General features: G+C 32.5%; 2 protein-coding genes and 1 long non-coding RNA gene across 3 annotated transcripts; 1 reads left to right on the top strand and 2 right to left on the bottom strand.

Annotated features, from left to right (window-relative positions):
- Positions 1-242: 242 nt before the first annotated feature.
- On the top strand, positions 243-1345 carry LOC149909047 (uncharacterized). The gene is made up of 3 exons (XR_016458646.1): positions 243-366; positions 563-618; positions 1141-1345. It is a non-coding gene; the product is annotated as an uncharacterized LOC149909047 (long non-coding RNA).
- Positions 1346-3777: 2432 nt separating this feature from the next.
- LOC149909046 (esterase E4-like) lies at positions 3778-6055 on the bottom strand. The gene is made up of 3 exons (XM_090120647.1): positions 5845-6055; positions 4456-5747; positions 3778-3946 (listed from the first exon to the last, which is right to left on the bottom strand). Exons 1-3 carry the CDS (start codon positions 6022-6024, stop codon positions 3793-3795), a joined length of 1626 nt encoding a protein of 541 aa, XP_089976773.1. The 5' UTR covers positions 6025-6055; the 3' UTR covers positions 3778-3792.
- Positions 6056-6140: 85 nt separating this feature from the next.
- LOC149909045 (uncharacterized) lies at positions 6141-16072 on the bottom strand. The gene is made up of 19 exons (XM_090120645.1): positions 16049-16072; positions 15682-15979; positions 15173-15322; positions 14829-15091; positions 14417-14621; positions 14162-14335; positions 13916-14051; positions 13540-13698; positions 12983-13122; positions 12582-12730; positions 12126-12281; positions 11575-11705; positions 11288-11464; positions 10565-10715; positions 9582-9728; positions 9397-9503; positions 8874-8991; positions 8308-8496; positions 6141-6322 (listed from the first exon to the last, which is right to left on the bottom strand). The coding sequence occupies exons 1-19, from the start codon at positions 16061-16063 to the stop codon at positions 6194-6196; spliced, it is 2994 nt and encodes a 997-aa protein (XP_089976771.1). The 5' UTR covers positions 16064-16072; the 3' UTR covers positions 6141-6193.
- Between the last annotated feature and the right edge of the window lie 1344 nt (positions 16073-17416).

The raw sequence follows: 17416 nt of genomic DNA, 5'->3' as shown, positions 1-17416 counted from the left end.
CATCGCATAATATGTATAGTCCAGTGGCCTGCACCATGCTAAGGAAAAGGATAGTTACATACATGCAAACATGCATACTTACGCACGCTCGAATAATATATTCGTCGTCGTCGCAGTCAGGTAGATACTTCCCAAATAAAATATACAAGTCGCACTTGGAATTTAAGTTGTTAGCACTCAAGATTCAGAGTTACAGCGCAGCGCGTTCAATATTAGATATAAATTGCGTTCCTTTTATTTTTTAATGTTTAATAGTTTTTAAATAGCATGGTTTCAATAAAAAGTCAATAAAAATGTAACGTAAGTTTCAAAGAAAGACGTGAGCAATTGAAATCGAACTATCTTCTAGCTTCTTTTTTTAAAGATGTAATAATGTATTGCCACAGTGGAAGCGTTTTCAATAGTTCTTTTTGAATGAAATCATAACTCATATAAATTACGTAAATCATGTTTTCAATATAATTATGAAGTAACTATAATACCTGTATAATAAGGGATATTTGTAAATATAGTAACCTAAACAAACAATAGTCTACTTCAAATTCGCGTAATTCACTAATAGGTGCACACATTCATTTGAATCCGAGCCGTGGCAGCATCTCTATTTCAACATGTTTGGTTTGTATCTTATACTTACATATATTTATTTATTAATATTTTTTTAATGAAATTAGTTAGGTAGCTTAAAGTTGTGAGTGAAAAAGAACGGTGTTTAAATATAAACCGCGCAATTAATATTTGCCGTCAATACATAAACCTAACCTATATACATATATATGTCGATTGATATATTTTTATTATTATTTTTCTCTGTGATACATATTTTGTAATAGAGTTTATTTGTTATGAGTATAAATTAAATAATTATTTCATTTTTAATGAAGATATTCGCGGGGATTTTTGCTTATATCTTTATAGGTAACTAACTAATGCGATGCTATATATCTGTATATATACCTAAATATTTATAAGTAAGTACTTAAATAGAATCAATAATTGTGAAGTGAGAGACATGTGCAACTTTTCTAAGATCAAAAAGCGGCCTGCTAGGCCAAAAGCTGCTCTGGCTTCTGTGTAATATTTTATTAATGACATTATTATCATAGCAATATTAACGATCATTATTTCTAATATTTCCAGGGCTGAGTATATTTGTGTATTTTTTAATGTGGTTGACACAGAAATTAAACGAATTACCTAGTCCTCCGCCACCGGAGCAAGAACCAACCTATGCTCCTGACCGTCACTTGCCACCAGTACAAAAACCGATTTTGCCAGGATAAAAAGAACAATTATTGGGAAGAAAATGTAAATTACAGTTTCTGGCTAAATAAAAAAATCGTTATCACAAAATGATGTTGTATTTTTTATGTTCTGAAAAAGTAAGAGGATACTTAAATTAAATTGTGTAGAATTTCCTTATTTCCTATATAATAAATCGACGGATATGATTACACTTTCTCTATCTCGTTATGTAAGTGAAATGGTACTGCAAGTCTTTGGAGTGAAGATATTTAGGTATTTAGACCTATACATATTAGTACCTATATTATATGTAAACTTTGATATGAATCGTAATAATAACGTTTGAGATAATACGTAGGTACTAGGTATAGGTACCTCTATTTTATAATGTTGGTACATAAACGTAAATGTAATACCTACGTAATAATGATTGAACTTTGCTAGTTGCTATTACATTATAATATAATAATTATTCATCGACGGAATTGTAGTTTTTTTTATTAGCTATAGTTTGTTTATGTACCTATAGGTTTACCTAGGGATTATCTAGGTACTTGTTTTTATAAGAACTGTAGAAATAAGACAGGCTCGTAAAGGGTCAAGTATCCATTCTTTTTTTAACTTAGGTACTGAAAATAAAACAATTCAAAACTTTTAATATAATTTAATATGCGGCATATTTTTGGTAAACTTCCCTCCAGAAACTTATACGTTCTTCGAATGGTAGAGATGTTAACTTTATTTCATTTCCTAAGGATGAAAAATTTAACTTGTTTCTTTCGCTCTTTATCCAGTTTACATTTGTAGTCGAAGGATTCCTGAAAAAGAAATTAGTTTTACAATTTGTATAATTTCTATTTAACGCCGGCCTTAGTTTAAATAGATATATCCTAGAGTGAAATATTCTTATAGCGTATAATATTCTTATTCATCTAAACAAATGCATACCATCTTCGTTGATATTATGTTAATAATTACGGTTTCTAATATTATTTACAGTTAACTTTTATTGATATAATCAATAGGTGGTCATTTAATTTTATTGCTTTAACCGCATACCTACTACCGTTCATGTTTTTGAATAGTTAATAATGTACGCATTTTCGTCTGGTAATTGAGTGCAGAGGCCAGAGATATTAATTGATATACCTATGGCGCCTAGAGCGACCACTCCGCTCGCTCTACCCAAGAACCGGGCATTATGTTATTTAATTTTTTCATTACCTACTTACATACTTAGACTACATACTTAGAAGAGTTAGGAATTACTTTTTTGTTTTTAGAATTTCGTTAACCTGATTTTGTCCGTATTTAAAAAAGAACTTACCCTGTTCTTGCAAAGTTAGTCCAGGCACTAGTCATCGCATCTATCATCTTCTCATCTTTTGGCAAATTTGGTAGAAATTTGTAGAATATCGGGTCAAATATATAAAATAATTCATCTGCATGATTTGCTCCGGGCGTTAACGGTAGACCGGATATGAATTTATTTAAATTCCGTATAGAGTCGTATTTAAAAATATAATTATACACAGTAGCATTGGCCTTTAAGAAATAATCTGTTGTTTCTATAGAAGGATAAATTATTATTGAGTCCGAAAAATAATTAATAAGCCCATCATAACTAGCCCGTGTTATCGGTTTATCTTCAAAATATAATGTTCTGATACCCTTGAGCAGCTCTGTGATTTCATTTTGGTTTCGAAATCTTAGATTCCGGGGTATAATTTTCGTTAAATTCTTTTCAAGATTGTCTAAGTCCATTGATTTAAATTCTCCTGCGAACATGACTCCTTCTTTATCATTAAAACCTATTATGACTTCCATGTTTGTACCTAGTCCTCCGCCACCGGAGCAAGAACCAACCTATGCTCCTGACCGTCACTTGCCACCAGTACAAAAACCGATTTTGCCAGGATAAAAAGAACAATTATTGGGAAGAAAATGTAAATTACAGTTTCTGGCTAAATAAAAAAATCGTTATCACAAAATGATGTTGTATTTTTTATGTTCTGAAAAAGTAAGAGGATACTTAAATTAAATTGTGTAGAATTTCCTTATTTCCTATATAATAAATCGACGGATATGATTACACTTTCTCTATCTCGTTATGTAAGTGAAATGGTACTGCAAGTCTTTGGAGTGAAGATATTTAGGTATTTAGACCTATACATATTAGTACCTATATTATATGTAAACTTTGATATGAATCGTAATAATAACGTTTGAGATAATACGTAGGTACTAGGTATAGGTACCTCTATTTTATAATGTTGGTACATAAACGTAAATGTAATACCTACGTAATAATGATTGAACTTTGCTAGTTGCTATTACATTATAATATAATAATTATTCATCGACGGAATTGTAGTTTTTTTTATTAGCTATAGTTTGTTTATGTACCTATAGGTTTACCTAGGGATTATCTAGGTACTTGTTTTTATAAGAACTGTAGAAATAAGACAGGCTCGTAAAGGGTCAAGTATCCATTCTTTTTTTAACTTAGGTACTGAAAATAAAACAATTCAAAACTTTTAATATAATTTAATATGCGGCATATTTTTGGTAAACTTCCCTCCAGAAACTTATACGTTCTTCGAATGGTAGAGATGTTAACTTTATTTCATTTCCTAAGGATAAAAAATTTAACTTGTTTCTTTCGCTCTTTATCCAGTTTACATTTGTAGTCGAAGGATTCCTGAAAAAGAAATTAGTTTTACAATTTGTATAATTTCTATTTAACGCCGGCCTTAGTTTAAATAGATATATCCTAGAGTGAAATATTCTTATAGCGTATAATATTCTTATTCATCTAAACAAATGCATACCATCTTCGTTGATATTATGTTAATAATTACGGTTTCTAATATTATTTACAGTTAACTTTTATTGATATAATCAATAGGTGGTCATTTAATTTTATTGCTTTAACCGCATACCTACTACCGTTCATGTTTTTGAATAGTTAATAATGTACGCATTTTCGTCTGGTAATTGAGTGCAGAGGCCAGAGATATTAATTGATATACCTATGGCGCCTAGAGCGACCACTCCGCTCGCTCTACCCAAGAACCGGGCATTATGTTATTTAATTTTTTCATTACCTACTTACATACTTAGACTACATACTTAGAAGAGTTAGGAATTACTTTTTTGTTTTTAGAATTTCGTTAACCTGATTTTGTCCGTATTTAAAAAAGAACTTACCCTGTTCTTGCAAAGTTAGTCCAGGCACTAGTCATCGCATCTATCATCTTCTCATCTTTTGGCAAATTTGGTAGAAATTTGTAGAATATCGGGTCAAATATATAAAATAATTCATCTGCATGATTTGCTCCGGGCGTTAACGGTAGACCGGATATGAATTTATTTAAATTCCGTATAGAGTCGTATTTAAAAATATAATTATACACAGTAGCATTGGCCTTTAAGAAATAATCTGTTGTTTCTATAGAAGGATAAATTATTATTGAGTCCGAAAAATAATTAATAAGCCCATCATAACTAGCCCGTGTTATCGGTTTATCTTCAAAATATAATGTTCTGATACCCTTGAGCAGCTCTGTGATTTCATTTTGGTTTCGAAATCTTAGATTCCGGGGTATAATTTTCGTTAAATTCTTTTCAAGATTGTCTAAGTCCATTGATTTAAATTCTCCTGCGAACATGACTCCTTCTTTATCATTAAAACCTATTATGACTTCCATGTTTGGATCTAGCTGAAAAGAGTTTAATAGATTTCTGGGGCTGATTGTTATAAACGGATTTTTACTTTTCTCTGTATTTTCAGAACACGGCTGAAAGATAAAGGACTCACCGTTATTATTTTTTTTATTAGTATCCGAAGCTTTTACGATATCTTTCTCGTCCGCGTATTGTAGAACTTTTAAAATTTCGTTTTGATCGGTTAAATTGTAGCCAAGTCTCGAAGCTAACAATATTGCTTTATCCAAAGGATTCTCTTCAAATGCAATGGGTATAAGTATCGAACCACTTTCCAAGATAATTCTTTTAAATAAACCTTTACTAGATTCCGATAAACTTAAATAATGTACGGAGGTTGCTCCAGCGCTTTCCCCAATTAACGTAACTGAGTTAGGATCTCCTCCAAAACTCTCGATATTTTGGTTTATCCATTTTAATGCTGCAACTTGATCTTTCAAGCCCATATTTCCTGTGACTTCTGTATCATTTAAACACAAGAATCCAAAAGCACCAAGCCTATAATTTATTGTGACCACTATTACATCTTTTTTCACGAGATATTTTCCGTCATACAGTAGATTGGTATTACTTCCAAAATAAAACCCTCCACCATGAATGAATACCATAACTGGAAGTAAATTGGTTGGACGAATTTCATTTGGAGTATAAATGTTAGCTACTAGGCAATCTTCACGACCAACTGTTATTTTCAGCACAGCGAGTGTTTGGGAGCATTTAATTGAACCGTCCGTAGCGTAAAATGTGTTCGTCCAAGTCGGCGCGGGTCCCGGCTCCTTAAAAAATCAGCTTTATAAGTAACATGTCTATTTTTGGAGGCAGTATCCAAAATCAATTTTGCTATTTTATGATAATAATATGTAGGTAACTCACATGAAATCGCTTTGGGACAGAAGCGTACGGAATTCCCAAGTAAGCATTGTAGCCTCCTAATTTTACACCTTTCAATGTTCCTTGCGGCAGTTTCACTTCACTAGTAAACAAGGTGCACAATACAAACATTACACTCGTACATAATAAATAAATCACTACTAAAACACGTGCAGCATCCATGGTGTCGACATTGAATGTAAGTAAATAGAATTAGCAGCTCAGTTTATAATCGCTATAACTAAATATTTAATATTGTTGTTTGTAGATCAATTACAGAATTAAATAAAATACAACACTTTAAAAATAAAAAAGCTTTATTATAAATACATAATTCAATCAATATTTACAGTTACATTTTTAACGGTTCACACATTTCACATCTGCATTCTCGCAAAGCCTTTCCAATTCGATAGCACAATGACTGCTTTGACTCCGTATCATAATTCATTTTTTCGCCAGGCTGTTTATCGTAGCCACACTAAAATCATACAAATTTATTTTAGGGCTAATCCATCTGGTAAGTAACATGCGTTTTATTATGAAAGAACAAAAATTTCCTAATAGTCTAATCGCAATTCGTAACATGATTTTCTACGTCATGTGTCCTTTCACCGTTGGCCTACCGTTAAGAACCTCTGCCTACCTACGACCGACACGATGGAGAATAAATTTATCGTTTCGAGTAAAAAAAATTATGGCATTTTTGATAGATGAGTTAAGATTAAGAAAATTACTATCATTTCCTTTAATCTCTTTCCTTAATTATATCTGGAATTCGAGAGTTATATTTTCCTTATAACTAGCCTACAAAACCCTATAAAATTTAGATATCGGTAGTTTCTTTCTAAGTGGATAAACTCAACATAAAGGACACCGCAAATAAATAACATGCAAACAAAATCAAGTAAAATATTGACACATTTGTGCAAGAACAAATATTACTTGTAAGTACCTTGGTACCTTCATGTATTATAATTATATTATACTAGCTTTCCGCCCGCGGCTTCGCCCGCGTTTTCAGAGAAAAACCCGTTCCCGTAGGATTTCCGGGATAAAACCTATCCTATGTCCTTTCTCGGGTATCAAAATATAACTATACCAAATTTCATGCAAATTGGTTCAGTAGTTCAGGCGTGATTGAGTAACAGACAGACAGACAGAGTTACTTTCGCATTTATAATATTAGTAGATTCTATTAGTCCATGCTAATATCATATATTAGTATGGATTACTTAAGCTGTGCCGCGTCGTTTCACATGCAGACAGACCCGTGCAATCAGAGGCGGCTCGTGACAAAATTTTATGGGTGTTCACTTGAAATAAAACACTGAAAATACATGGTGTAAAGCAGTACATTTATCAAAAAAATTACTTATAAAGGAAATACATACGTCTTTCTTTTTGGTGTGCAAAAATATCTATAACTTAAAGCGACAAGACATTCGTAAATATCTGTTGTTGCTTCATCACAACCACACAACCACGGTGTTTTCACATGTTGTTCAGATTTAAACATACGCGTATATGTTTTCGTTTTTGTCGTACATTTTTGCGTAAAATCAAGTTCAGGCCGTGGCGGTCCCTTAGCTTTACATTCAAGCCGAATTTGTAACGTTTTATCACACTTTTTAATGAACGCCACATTATAATTATTGTTCATTTTAACACTCACAAGTAATACTGATAACTACAGGCTATTTCAACACTATATATAATTTTAATTAGAAAATTGCATGAATCGCGCGCGTGCATTGAAGTTGACTCGAGAGTCGAGTGTTTGTTTATATTATAGACGTGGCAACTGGCAACGTCGCAATCGCTGTCCTGCCGGGCGGTGAAAACGAACCGGCAACGTTTGCGGGTGCGGCGCACCGAATTTTGCTACTTTTCCATAGAAAATCTTTTGTTTCACGCGCAGGGCTCTGGTAAAACCCTCTCTTTCACTCCTATTGTATTTCGTATTAGGAAATGTACTAAATCTTTTTTCATTGGAGCGCAATCGTGAGCGCTCCGCTTCGCGCGTTACATAATACAGTAGGTATTATACAGGTGTATGGGATGATGGAATGATGGATATATTCATGGGTATTAACAGTAGTTTTAAAGATTACGATTGATTTTAAATAGTAATAATTAATGTTAATAATTAAATTAAGGAGTATGATTTTATTATAATTATTTATGGGAGTTCACTGCACCAGCGCTCCTTAGGGCGAGCCGCCTCTGCGTGCAATATCAAGTACCTATTTCTATAGCTCATATGTTATTCTGATGTACAACCTAAGTAATGTAAAGTTTCATCCTAATCCGTCCAGTGAAAGAGCAATTAACATCCATACATCCATACAACACCATACAACTTTCACGTTACAATATTAGTAGTTAGTACCTAGATATGATCTGTGGTAGTACGTTCAACTTAATCAACGTAAAATTTTTCAACCTACACGAAGCGCAACTAACCAGTGAAGCCATATTCTCGCAGTGCAGTCTGCGCGCGCTGGGCTTCACAGTTTTGGCCAGCATGTTCCACGCGCGACCCGACTGCCGGTCCAGCTTCAACGCTTGCACTGCGCACGCTTTGGCGCAGGCGAGCGCGGTGCTCTGCTCCTCGGTAGCACCCGCATCGCCCCCTTCGCCCACGCTACTCTTCTGTTTTAATTCATTTTCATTAAAAATTTAGTTTGTTCTATATTTTTTTATATATAAGTAACTTTTTGTCTAAAATTTTTTAAAGCTAAGCAAGAGCTCTAAGTAGATTTTTATAGTCACTTCTAAATTGCCAATGCAAAATAAAGTAGTACGGAAAATACTCTACTTCTTTAAAGGTTTCGATGAATAACAGTCGATTCATGCCTGCCTTATAGTCCTTTGTGGCAATTCAAATATTAATTAATCGAGTTGCTCTATGCTTTTATTGCTTAATTAAGTACCTACCTATACAGATAATAGAGTTCGCGTCATTATAATATTATAGTGTATAGAGAATTACATTTTGTATCATGTTAAAGTTTAATCTGTTGACTAACAATCATCCAATCGTCTGCAAGGGCCATCCATGCGTAAGCACTGGGTTGTCTGCGAATTAAATCCGTCAGGATTGCTCTGACGCGCTGCGTCTCGCGGCGCGGGAGTGATAGGAGGATACTATCAAAATATGCCAGAATTTCAATCGGGTTAAGAATTTATAACAACTATTTAATTATTTAAATAAGGTTACATTTCGAAGCTTACGAAAGTTTTAGACATTCGTAACTTTATTTTCATCAATTCAGCGAAAAAATAGAAGCTTTCGCTAGAAGTATTTTATTTCTAATGTTTAGGTTAAGGCTGTAACCTTCAAAAGATAATGCATGCGAACGTAATAATCTTTACCGACTTTTGAGTTTTGACCTTCACAGCCTTTGCTTCTTGTAAATTAGAAATATCTTATGCTCTACATGTAACACAAGAAGATTACTTTTCTTTTTTACGGATAGGAAACCGATATTTGCAAAAATCATCATCAATCATAGTAGTCTTTAATAGCTTTGTTATTATGAACATACCTACCTATAAGCGCTCAGGGAACCGCCAGCTTTTTCAAAGCTGGACATTGATTGAGCCAAATCTTTCTTTTTATGGTAACACTCGCCTTGAAGACTCCGCAAATAACTGATCTATAGATATACATAATTAATTAGTCATAAACATACATCAATAAAATAAATACCTAGAGAAACACATTGAAATCTTACTTCACCAAATTTATCCAAAGCCAATTTAATGTGACATAACGAATTATCTACGTCTTTACGCAACCGGCAGCATAGCGCCAGCAAGTGGTAGTACACCGGCGATTCTCCAACCTCTGCGAGTGCTCTTGCAAGGCATACCTCTGCTAACTGAAGGTTTTACTTATATCGATATATTAGGTTAGTTAAATTGTATGCAGGTAAAGGCAAACGAGATGGTTATCTTGTTATGTTTTCTAGGAATTTACGAAATAAAACAAAATTATGAGGGCAATGAAAAAATAGATCAATTTACTGACATGACCATAACCTTCAATCTCTAAAGGGTCATTGTCATAAGCAGGAAATTCCTGTTTATGTTCGATTATTATTAATTTATTCATACGATTACAAAACTCTATTAATTTTTTGCAGTAGCTAGTGTCAATGCCAGATTTGCATAAGGTTGATAACTAAGGTTGAATAAATATAATATTATCTATATTTTAGTAGTAATCTATAGTACATATATTATGTACATTTATTTAGCAAAATTGAAGGTAACGCGTGATTGAACAACCTATCAATATAAATTTTCTGAGTTACAAGTTACAACCAATTACTGGAGTCACTAAGAAAGTTATTTTTTGTTACATTCACATTTTGTTATATCGTAGTTCAAATCAAAATAGCACACACACGAGTTGCAAGGTACATAAATAAGCACGTAGCAGTTTGAAGAAAGTACATAATGTAAGGAGGTCTTAAGGTTACTACAATGCTTGTACAACAATCGGTTATATGTCATAGAAAAATCGTGCTACAGCTTTGAATATGTACGAGATACTTTGTCTCTATTTTTGTAACTGCATAAAAATTTAAGCACACAAAAAAAAACCGTTTAAACAGTCCAAGAAATAGCCTAATCTATAATCTATTTCCGATACCTCGTAAGACAGTAAAGTCTACTGTGAAACAGTGGCATTCAAATTATTTGCAAGACTAACCTCTACACCACGAATACGTAAGAGCAAATCAGCGGCATCATAATACCGGCTGGTTCCTGGCAGCAATGGTGTTTGGTCCCACCAATCACCAAGCTCTCGTTCCCACGCACGGGGATAGCGTAACTCTTCTGCTAGGCCTTCTGCTTCTGTTCTAAATGTATATTATTATTAACATTATTGGTAAGATATTTTGTGTTGATTTTGATTAATATATTATACAGTATGTAACATTAGACAAACGATTTATCGATTTATTTTGATGTAAAATAAGTCTTAGAACTATAACAATTATTTATTATAGCTATTAGGTAAAGCATGGAATAATTTGATCTTATATTATGTGTACCTAAGTCACACCCCGGACACTCCATACAAAATTATCGTTTTGACAGTCACACTGTAGAGACTGCAAATGTGTGTGTTAACGCTTTATGGTTGGCATATTTTTGCTAGCGTAAAAAAAAAACGCGTAACTTTTCTGATGAAATAGGTACATCCGTAAACAGCACAATATCTAACCATTTTCTACGAAAAACGATAATCACAAATCCAAAATAATAAAAATATCGTCTCTGTTGAAAAATGTGGACCATTTTTAGACTGATCGTGCGGGGTGAGGTAAGTGTTTAATTTTGGCGGGAGGTGGAGAGTGTCCGTTCTGTAGCGTTTAGCTACTATTATGTATTCTGTGCCTAAGTATTAAAAAAATCAATGACGTCATACTTTCTAGCGTATTTCATGATTTCCGCAGCCATATGAAACATTTCTCTATGCCAGTAGTATGCGCTAGCAGCTACCCACAGCACTGTCCAGAAGGGATACAATCCAAGAATAGATACGAAGAAAGGTTCTGCAGCATCCGCATCGCGTTCAAACACCATACATGCTTTTGATAGTAAACTGTAATCATTTAGAACTTAGTATTTAGTAATAAGGATGGAATATATTATGGAATGCCTAACTGTGAAATTAAAAACAGCGGGTATGCTTTTAAAGTGTCACAAGAATACCTTAATGCATGTCTGGGATTTATTAGAATAGACTTGTTAATGCAAACGTTAGCTCTACTGAAATCAACTTCCTGAAGGCAAGTAGACAGCTCGCGCCAAAGGTCTGCATCTCGGGGATTCTTGACTACTGTCTGAAATTTAATATAATGCTTATAATTAAGAACTAAGCTACACAATGCTTTTATATTAATTATATTCTTAACGTTTAAACTTATTTCTAGGAGACGGGACTAATGAAAGAACCACGCCTGTTAAAATGATAGGTACTTTATAATAATATGACTGCAGTCTGAGTATTTGCCATTTTTATTTACATTTTTATTATAAGACACGAAATCCTAAATATTTAATCTTTAAAATTCTGCAGAAATTATATATGTTTGTTACTTATGTGTCCATTTACAAAGATTAGTATGATAAATCACATAACATTAGGTGGGCATTACATGAGACTTGGTTACATGATTGTTTTTGACAATAGAATTCATTTTTATTAACGTGGAATACGTTTAAAATTTTCTGTAGGATACATTTATAAGAATTAGATTAACCTGCAAATACAGTTTAGTGGCATGTGACGTATCTTTCAGTTGGCGAGCGTGTCTCGCAGCACGGAGAGTGGAATCCAATTCTTGGTGGTAATCAGTATTGAGGAGGAAATCATTGGTGATTCGCATCAGACAAGCGTGTGCCATCATCGTCATTTCCTTTTAATGAAAATAAATCGGTTATCTACGCTATGTACATAATTATTTCAAACCAGTTTCATTTAAATGTATAGTTTCGGATATGAATGTGATCGTTGTAAGTAGGTACTTAATATTAAAAAATTGCCTATTATTACGTAGATACGTAATAGCAGGATAATTCATAATAAGTACATAATAGAAAATTAAAAAAAATCGAATGCAAAATTCTTCAATTTCTCTGTTAAAAATGGTCTAGAAATAGAGTTGAAATTGTAAGTAATTTGTATATCTTATTTGTATAGGTAAGTAGGTACTTGCCTTAAATTTTTCATCAGTTTCAAGAAAGTTGCTAATCACAAAATTATTGTTGACGTATATCGCTGCATCCTGCCAAAAGGATGTCCAAACTTCTAATCGAGTTCGAGTTCCACTTAATTGTCGATTAATTGTGCAAATATCTGTCGTACCTTTTAAAAGGTAAGTATAAGTTAAATTAGGTACTATTTAAATTTTAAACATTTTTTTATAATGTATAATTTATATTTATAGCTAATTCCTGTCATGATTAATTGAAGATGAAATCTTAAAAGCAAAACATCACAGCCGCAGAATTGCTGTTACATCAAATTACATTACGTTCTTTCCAACCGACTACAAAAAGGAGAAGCTTCTCAATTCGACTATATTAAAGAAAAGGATAAAACAATTAAATATTTTACCATAGTAAGGCATTCTTCTTAACGCAGTGTTTGCTGATTTTATTGTCGACAACCAATCTCTGTCTGTCTGTCCACGTCCCGTGCATTCCCGTTTTATCGGTGTCGTTTCCATTTCATTCAACATTTTATTTAGTTCCGGTCTTTTATGATGGAAATAGAGAAAATTCAAAGGAGAATTCAATAAAAAAACATCTAGTACTATTTCCTTTACTTTAGACAGGCTTTTTAGCCACTCTCATAGGTACGGAAAGACGCACTTGCATTCTACTATAAGGTCTATAAGTAGAGAGAAAAGTTACTATGTTTTTTCTCTTCCCTACTACCCAAGGATTACTATATTATTACTAGGATTACTAAATAGTTACTAAATAGTTACGTAACTACAACAAAAATATATATACTACAAAATTAATATATATAATACTACAAAAATAGCTCGTCTAAGAATTTAAGAACATCCTAAGCTTTCAAACTTGATCACTATTAAGTGATATATTATGTACATATTAATATTGCATTTTATACAATATTGTATTATGAACCAAAAAGTTGCCCACTGAGAAATGTAAGGAGGTATAGCTGGCTTCTTGAACGGCCTGGCTAATTTGACTTCTATAAGAACGAAAGCAGGATTATCATCACTGCCTGTTGGATGTGGCACCAATATTTTAGATGTATCCGTATTTGTACTGGTAGGGAGTGATTCCGTAGTTGCCCTGTAATTAATATCTTACTAATTCTCACGATATAATCAATAAAACTGAATAATAAGAAATTTATGTGATTATATTGATTTTGATATTTCAGAACAAGTTTGTTAGCAAAATTTTCTGAGAGATTTTTGTAAAAACTGTACCTTACAAATTATTAGTTTGTCATGATATTATGCACGAATACAAATTTGGCCATATTTAAAAGTATGTACATACTTACTTGCTGCTTTTTTGTACGGTAATAAATGCTGAAGGTGTTTTATCATTGGGTGGTAAGAGAGACTCACAACCACACTTTTCCAGCATAATTTCAGAGTTGATCCACTGAAGTGGTACCACAACGCGCGCAGTATTCTCTAAATTACAATCATTTTTATTAACTTCATTGTCTTTAGCTCCAAATAAAAAATAAAAGAGGTAGAATAGGTTAGGTATAATAATTTGTTGTACAAAATATTTGACTCGCCTCCCGGATAAAGTAATTTGAATAAATCGATAAACCCCATAAAACTGTAGCCACAATTTTCTCCATATAAATGTACTTCCAACGGCCATTTGTATCTACGCAGATGTTCTGAAAGCCACTTCTCTGTTTCTCCCAGCAAAAGAGTCTTGTGAAAGGATGCCCATATAGTTGCATCTTAAATTTTAATCAGTTTTGAATAAGATTTATAAATTTTACTTTGAGTTTGAGATTTATAAATTTGTTTTAAAGACTCACAATAATTAGGTTGATTTCGAACGTAATAATTCAAGTCGATTTTGTCTTCGTTTTGAAAGTCTTCAAGACTTCCACAGAACTTTTCATTATTTTCCGTAAAACGCTCGTCACCCAGCCTAAGGCTTTCCCAATTCTCATGAAAGTTTAAAATGTTAAACCTGGTCGGCATCCTGTACCCTTGATTAAACGTGTACAGTCCAGTGTTCTAGAATGTACCACATACTTTAGTTTCTCTCGCATGGTAGTGAAAAGACGTGAGGGAAAGATAATAATAATCAAATATGTAGTATGTATTTTGGTTATTTAGTTACTATAAGACGTCTGACGTAGTGCAGTAATTTAAAGTTTTGCTATAAAAAAAGTTTACCTAGTATGTACAAAAATATAAGAATTATTTGAGTCTAAAAAATACCTGTTCATTATATAAAGGCATTCTTGTAGCAGCCGTATACAAAAATTCATCGTCATAAGGAACGCGCATATTGAATCCTCCAATAAGAGTAAATTTCATAAAATTTGCCTTTTTCAGGATTGATTGATGATGCTTATTGGCTGGATTGCGATATGCTATCACTTCTAATGTAATCAATGGGAGATTGTCCCAGCTTTTGGCTTCCAATGCTGTTGGCTTAATCATTGGTTGCAATCTTTGTCGTAAACATAATTTATTTCTATCTGCGTGATACATGATGGAATATTTTCATAAATTTTATTGGAATTCAGATTTGATAATAATTAATACTAAAGTATTCTTACCAATAAATATTGACGTTATATCAATGTTACAGCAATAAACTTGTAATTTAGGTTTCGATTTCGATTCACGCTTTATTGCTGGATCGCTTTCAGTGTAAGTATCTTCGTGTAATACATTAGACTCTATATTTTCCAATGACTGAATTTTGACTAAAATAAATTTAAAGTTAAGCTTATGTTCTAAGCATAAAGTTGTTTTATTTTTTATAGAGAAAAAAAAAGAAAAGTTATCCTTAAAAATATAATTTTCCATTAATAGAAAATTATATATGTATAATATGTACTATGTAGGTACCTATTTATAACGAGATTAAAATAGTTACAAATGTTGTTTTAAGTTTGCTTTAAGTACTGACCTCTGACTATACCAGGAAACAACAACAAAACAAAGAAAAATATCAAAATTCGAAAACATCACGTGTAGATAAATGAAAGATTCTAATCTTAGACGAAATCTGCGTTATTTCATTTCAAAAACTTATCTCACAATTAAAATAAATTTTTCGTACTTATCAACGGGTTATCAGCGAAAGTACACATTTTCTCATAATCTGAAGGGTCATAGTTCATTATGCCCTTCGCTATAGTTTTTTCTTGACCTTGATCCCTGTGTCCTACGGATGTTATAATAGAGGAAATCAACAGCTGGTCATAGAACGTGACTTTTATTGCAAATTTCTTCGCATTATCGTCTGGTACACGAAGACACAGGACTCTGATACTGAGAACGTCCAGGGGAGGCATATACTCTGGTTCCGTTTGTGGTATGTCAGACTTTGCTTTCGTAAGCGAAACATCAGATTTAGTCTGGGAAATAAAACAATTTTATTCTAGAGGAAAGGAGAACATAATTAGATAATTAAGAAAAATGCTTACTTTCCCTCGCTTCATTGTTTGTTTTGACAATCGTAATAGGTAGCTGCAGTACTAATAATTAATAATTTCCAACCTTTTGCGTTATTTAATTTATTTTTAAAGTTTCGTATTTGTTTATGTTGTAACTATAGAGATATGACCACAGGTATTATTATAATACAACCTGTGAATACAACATAAAATATAGATAAAATAAAACACATTTATACAGACGAATTTAGAATCTCCTCCTTTTTGTGGAAGTTGGAACAAACAAGGACATATAACCAGTGTATAGAATTAATTTCTTCTTGATTATCTACTGGGAGGAAAATAAAAAACTCTGGGTAAATTTAATTAAATACTATTTCAAGAATTATGAATAGCTCAACCATTTAATTATGGAATATTAAAATTTAAAATTGAACCTTCACTTCAATTTGTAAAATTTATTTTGCGAAAAAAAAAATGAATTTATATTAAAAAGTTAGTGGTCAGCAAACTCAGCATACAAGCTAAAATTTACACCGTCTGTCTGTTTGACAGACAGACAAACAGACAGACGGACAACAAAGGATCACTTTGAGTAAGGCCACAGGAAGGCCACAGGTAAGGGTTCTATTTTTTCCTTTTGAGGTTCGGAACTCTAATTAAATCATCTTATCTAAAAATCAATTCAATATAAATAAAATAATTCGTCCGACTGCTTTTACGACGATAATGATTTATTTTATTGATGTAGTTATATTATGTGATAAAAGTACCATTTACTGTAATCAGATGTCTAATTCTAGAATAATTGCTTTATAAATATTTGATGACATAATTATCCTTTATACTATTACTGCATTTTGTTCCATCACTCTATTAAAACCAGATTATATCAATTTTATTCTAAAAATTTGTATTTTTATTATTTACGGTCACTTTGCTGTTCCTGTTACTTTGAGCAAAAATGATTTCACCGTTTGTCTTGTTTGTCTTTTTGAATATTTTATTTGGTAATATTCTAACACTTAAAAATTTGCCATCGGACAATCCAAATAATTTCGTGAGTTCCCATTTATGTGTTTTTATTTTGGAAATAATCTATACAATACTATTATAATATTTACCTAAACTTTTTGATTTCCCGATTAGTTCAAACTAGCTTTCCGCCCGCGGCTTCGCCCGCGTTTTCAAAGAAATCCCGTTCCCGTGGGATTTCCGGGATAAAACCTATCCTATGTCCTTTCTCGGGTATCAAAATATCTCTATACCAAATTTCATGCAAATTGGTTCAGTAGTTAAGGCGTGATTGAGTAACAGCCAGACAGACAGAGTTACTTTCGCATTTATAATATTAGTATGAATCCATACTAATATTATAAATGCGAAATATGCATATTG

The sequence above is a fragment of the Colias eurytheme genome, chromosome 4, assembly GCF_061535395.1.
Source record: "Colias eurytheme isolate Ceu_HAF_F1 chromosome 4, ilColEury1 Martin Lab GWU primary, whole genome shotgun sequence".
Lineage (NCBI taxonomy): Eukaryota > Metazoa > Arthropoda > Insecta > Lepidoptera > Pieridae > Colias > Colias eurytheme.
Note: the sequence above shows the minus strand (reverse complement) of the source record. Positions and strands in the feature narration are given on the sequence as shown.

What these genes read in the sequence shown, in the direction of transcription:
- LOC149909046 (XM_090120647.1), bottom strand. Translation starts at nt 6,024, where the DNA reads ATGGATGCTGCACGTGTTTTAGTAGTGATTTATTTATTATGTACGAGT. An exon ending in CTGTCCCAAAGCGATTTCAT is followed by an intron (nt 5,748 to 5,844) that starts GTGAGTTACCTA and finishes TGATTTTTTAAG; the next exon opens with GAGCCGGGACCCGCGCCGAC. An exon ending in ACTAACTTTGCAAGAACAGG is followed by an intron (nt 3,947 to 4,455) that starts GTAAGTTCTTTT and finishes TTTCTTTTTCAG; the next exon opens with GAATCCTTCGACTACAAATG.
- LOC149909045 (XM_090120645.1), bottom strand. An exon ending in ACCGTACAAAAAAGCAGCAA is followed by an intron (nt 13,699 to 13,915) that starts GTAAGTATGTAC and finishes TATTAATTACAG; the next exon opens with GGCAACTACGGAATCACTCC. An exon ending in TTGCAGACGATTGGATGATT is followed by an intron (nt 8,497 to 8,873) that starts GTTAGTCAACAG and finishes GAATTAAAACAG; the next exon opens with AAGAGTAGCGTGGGCGAAGG.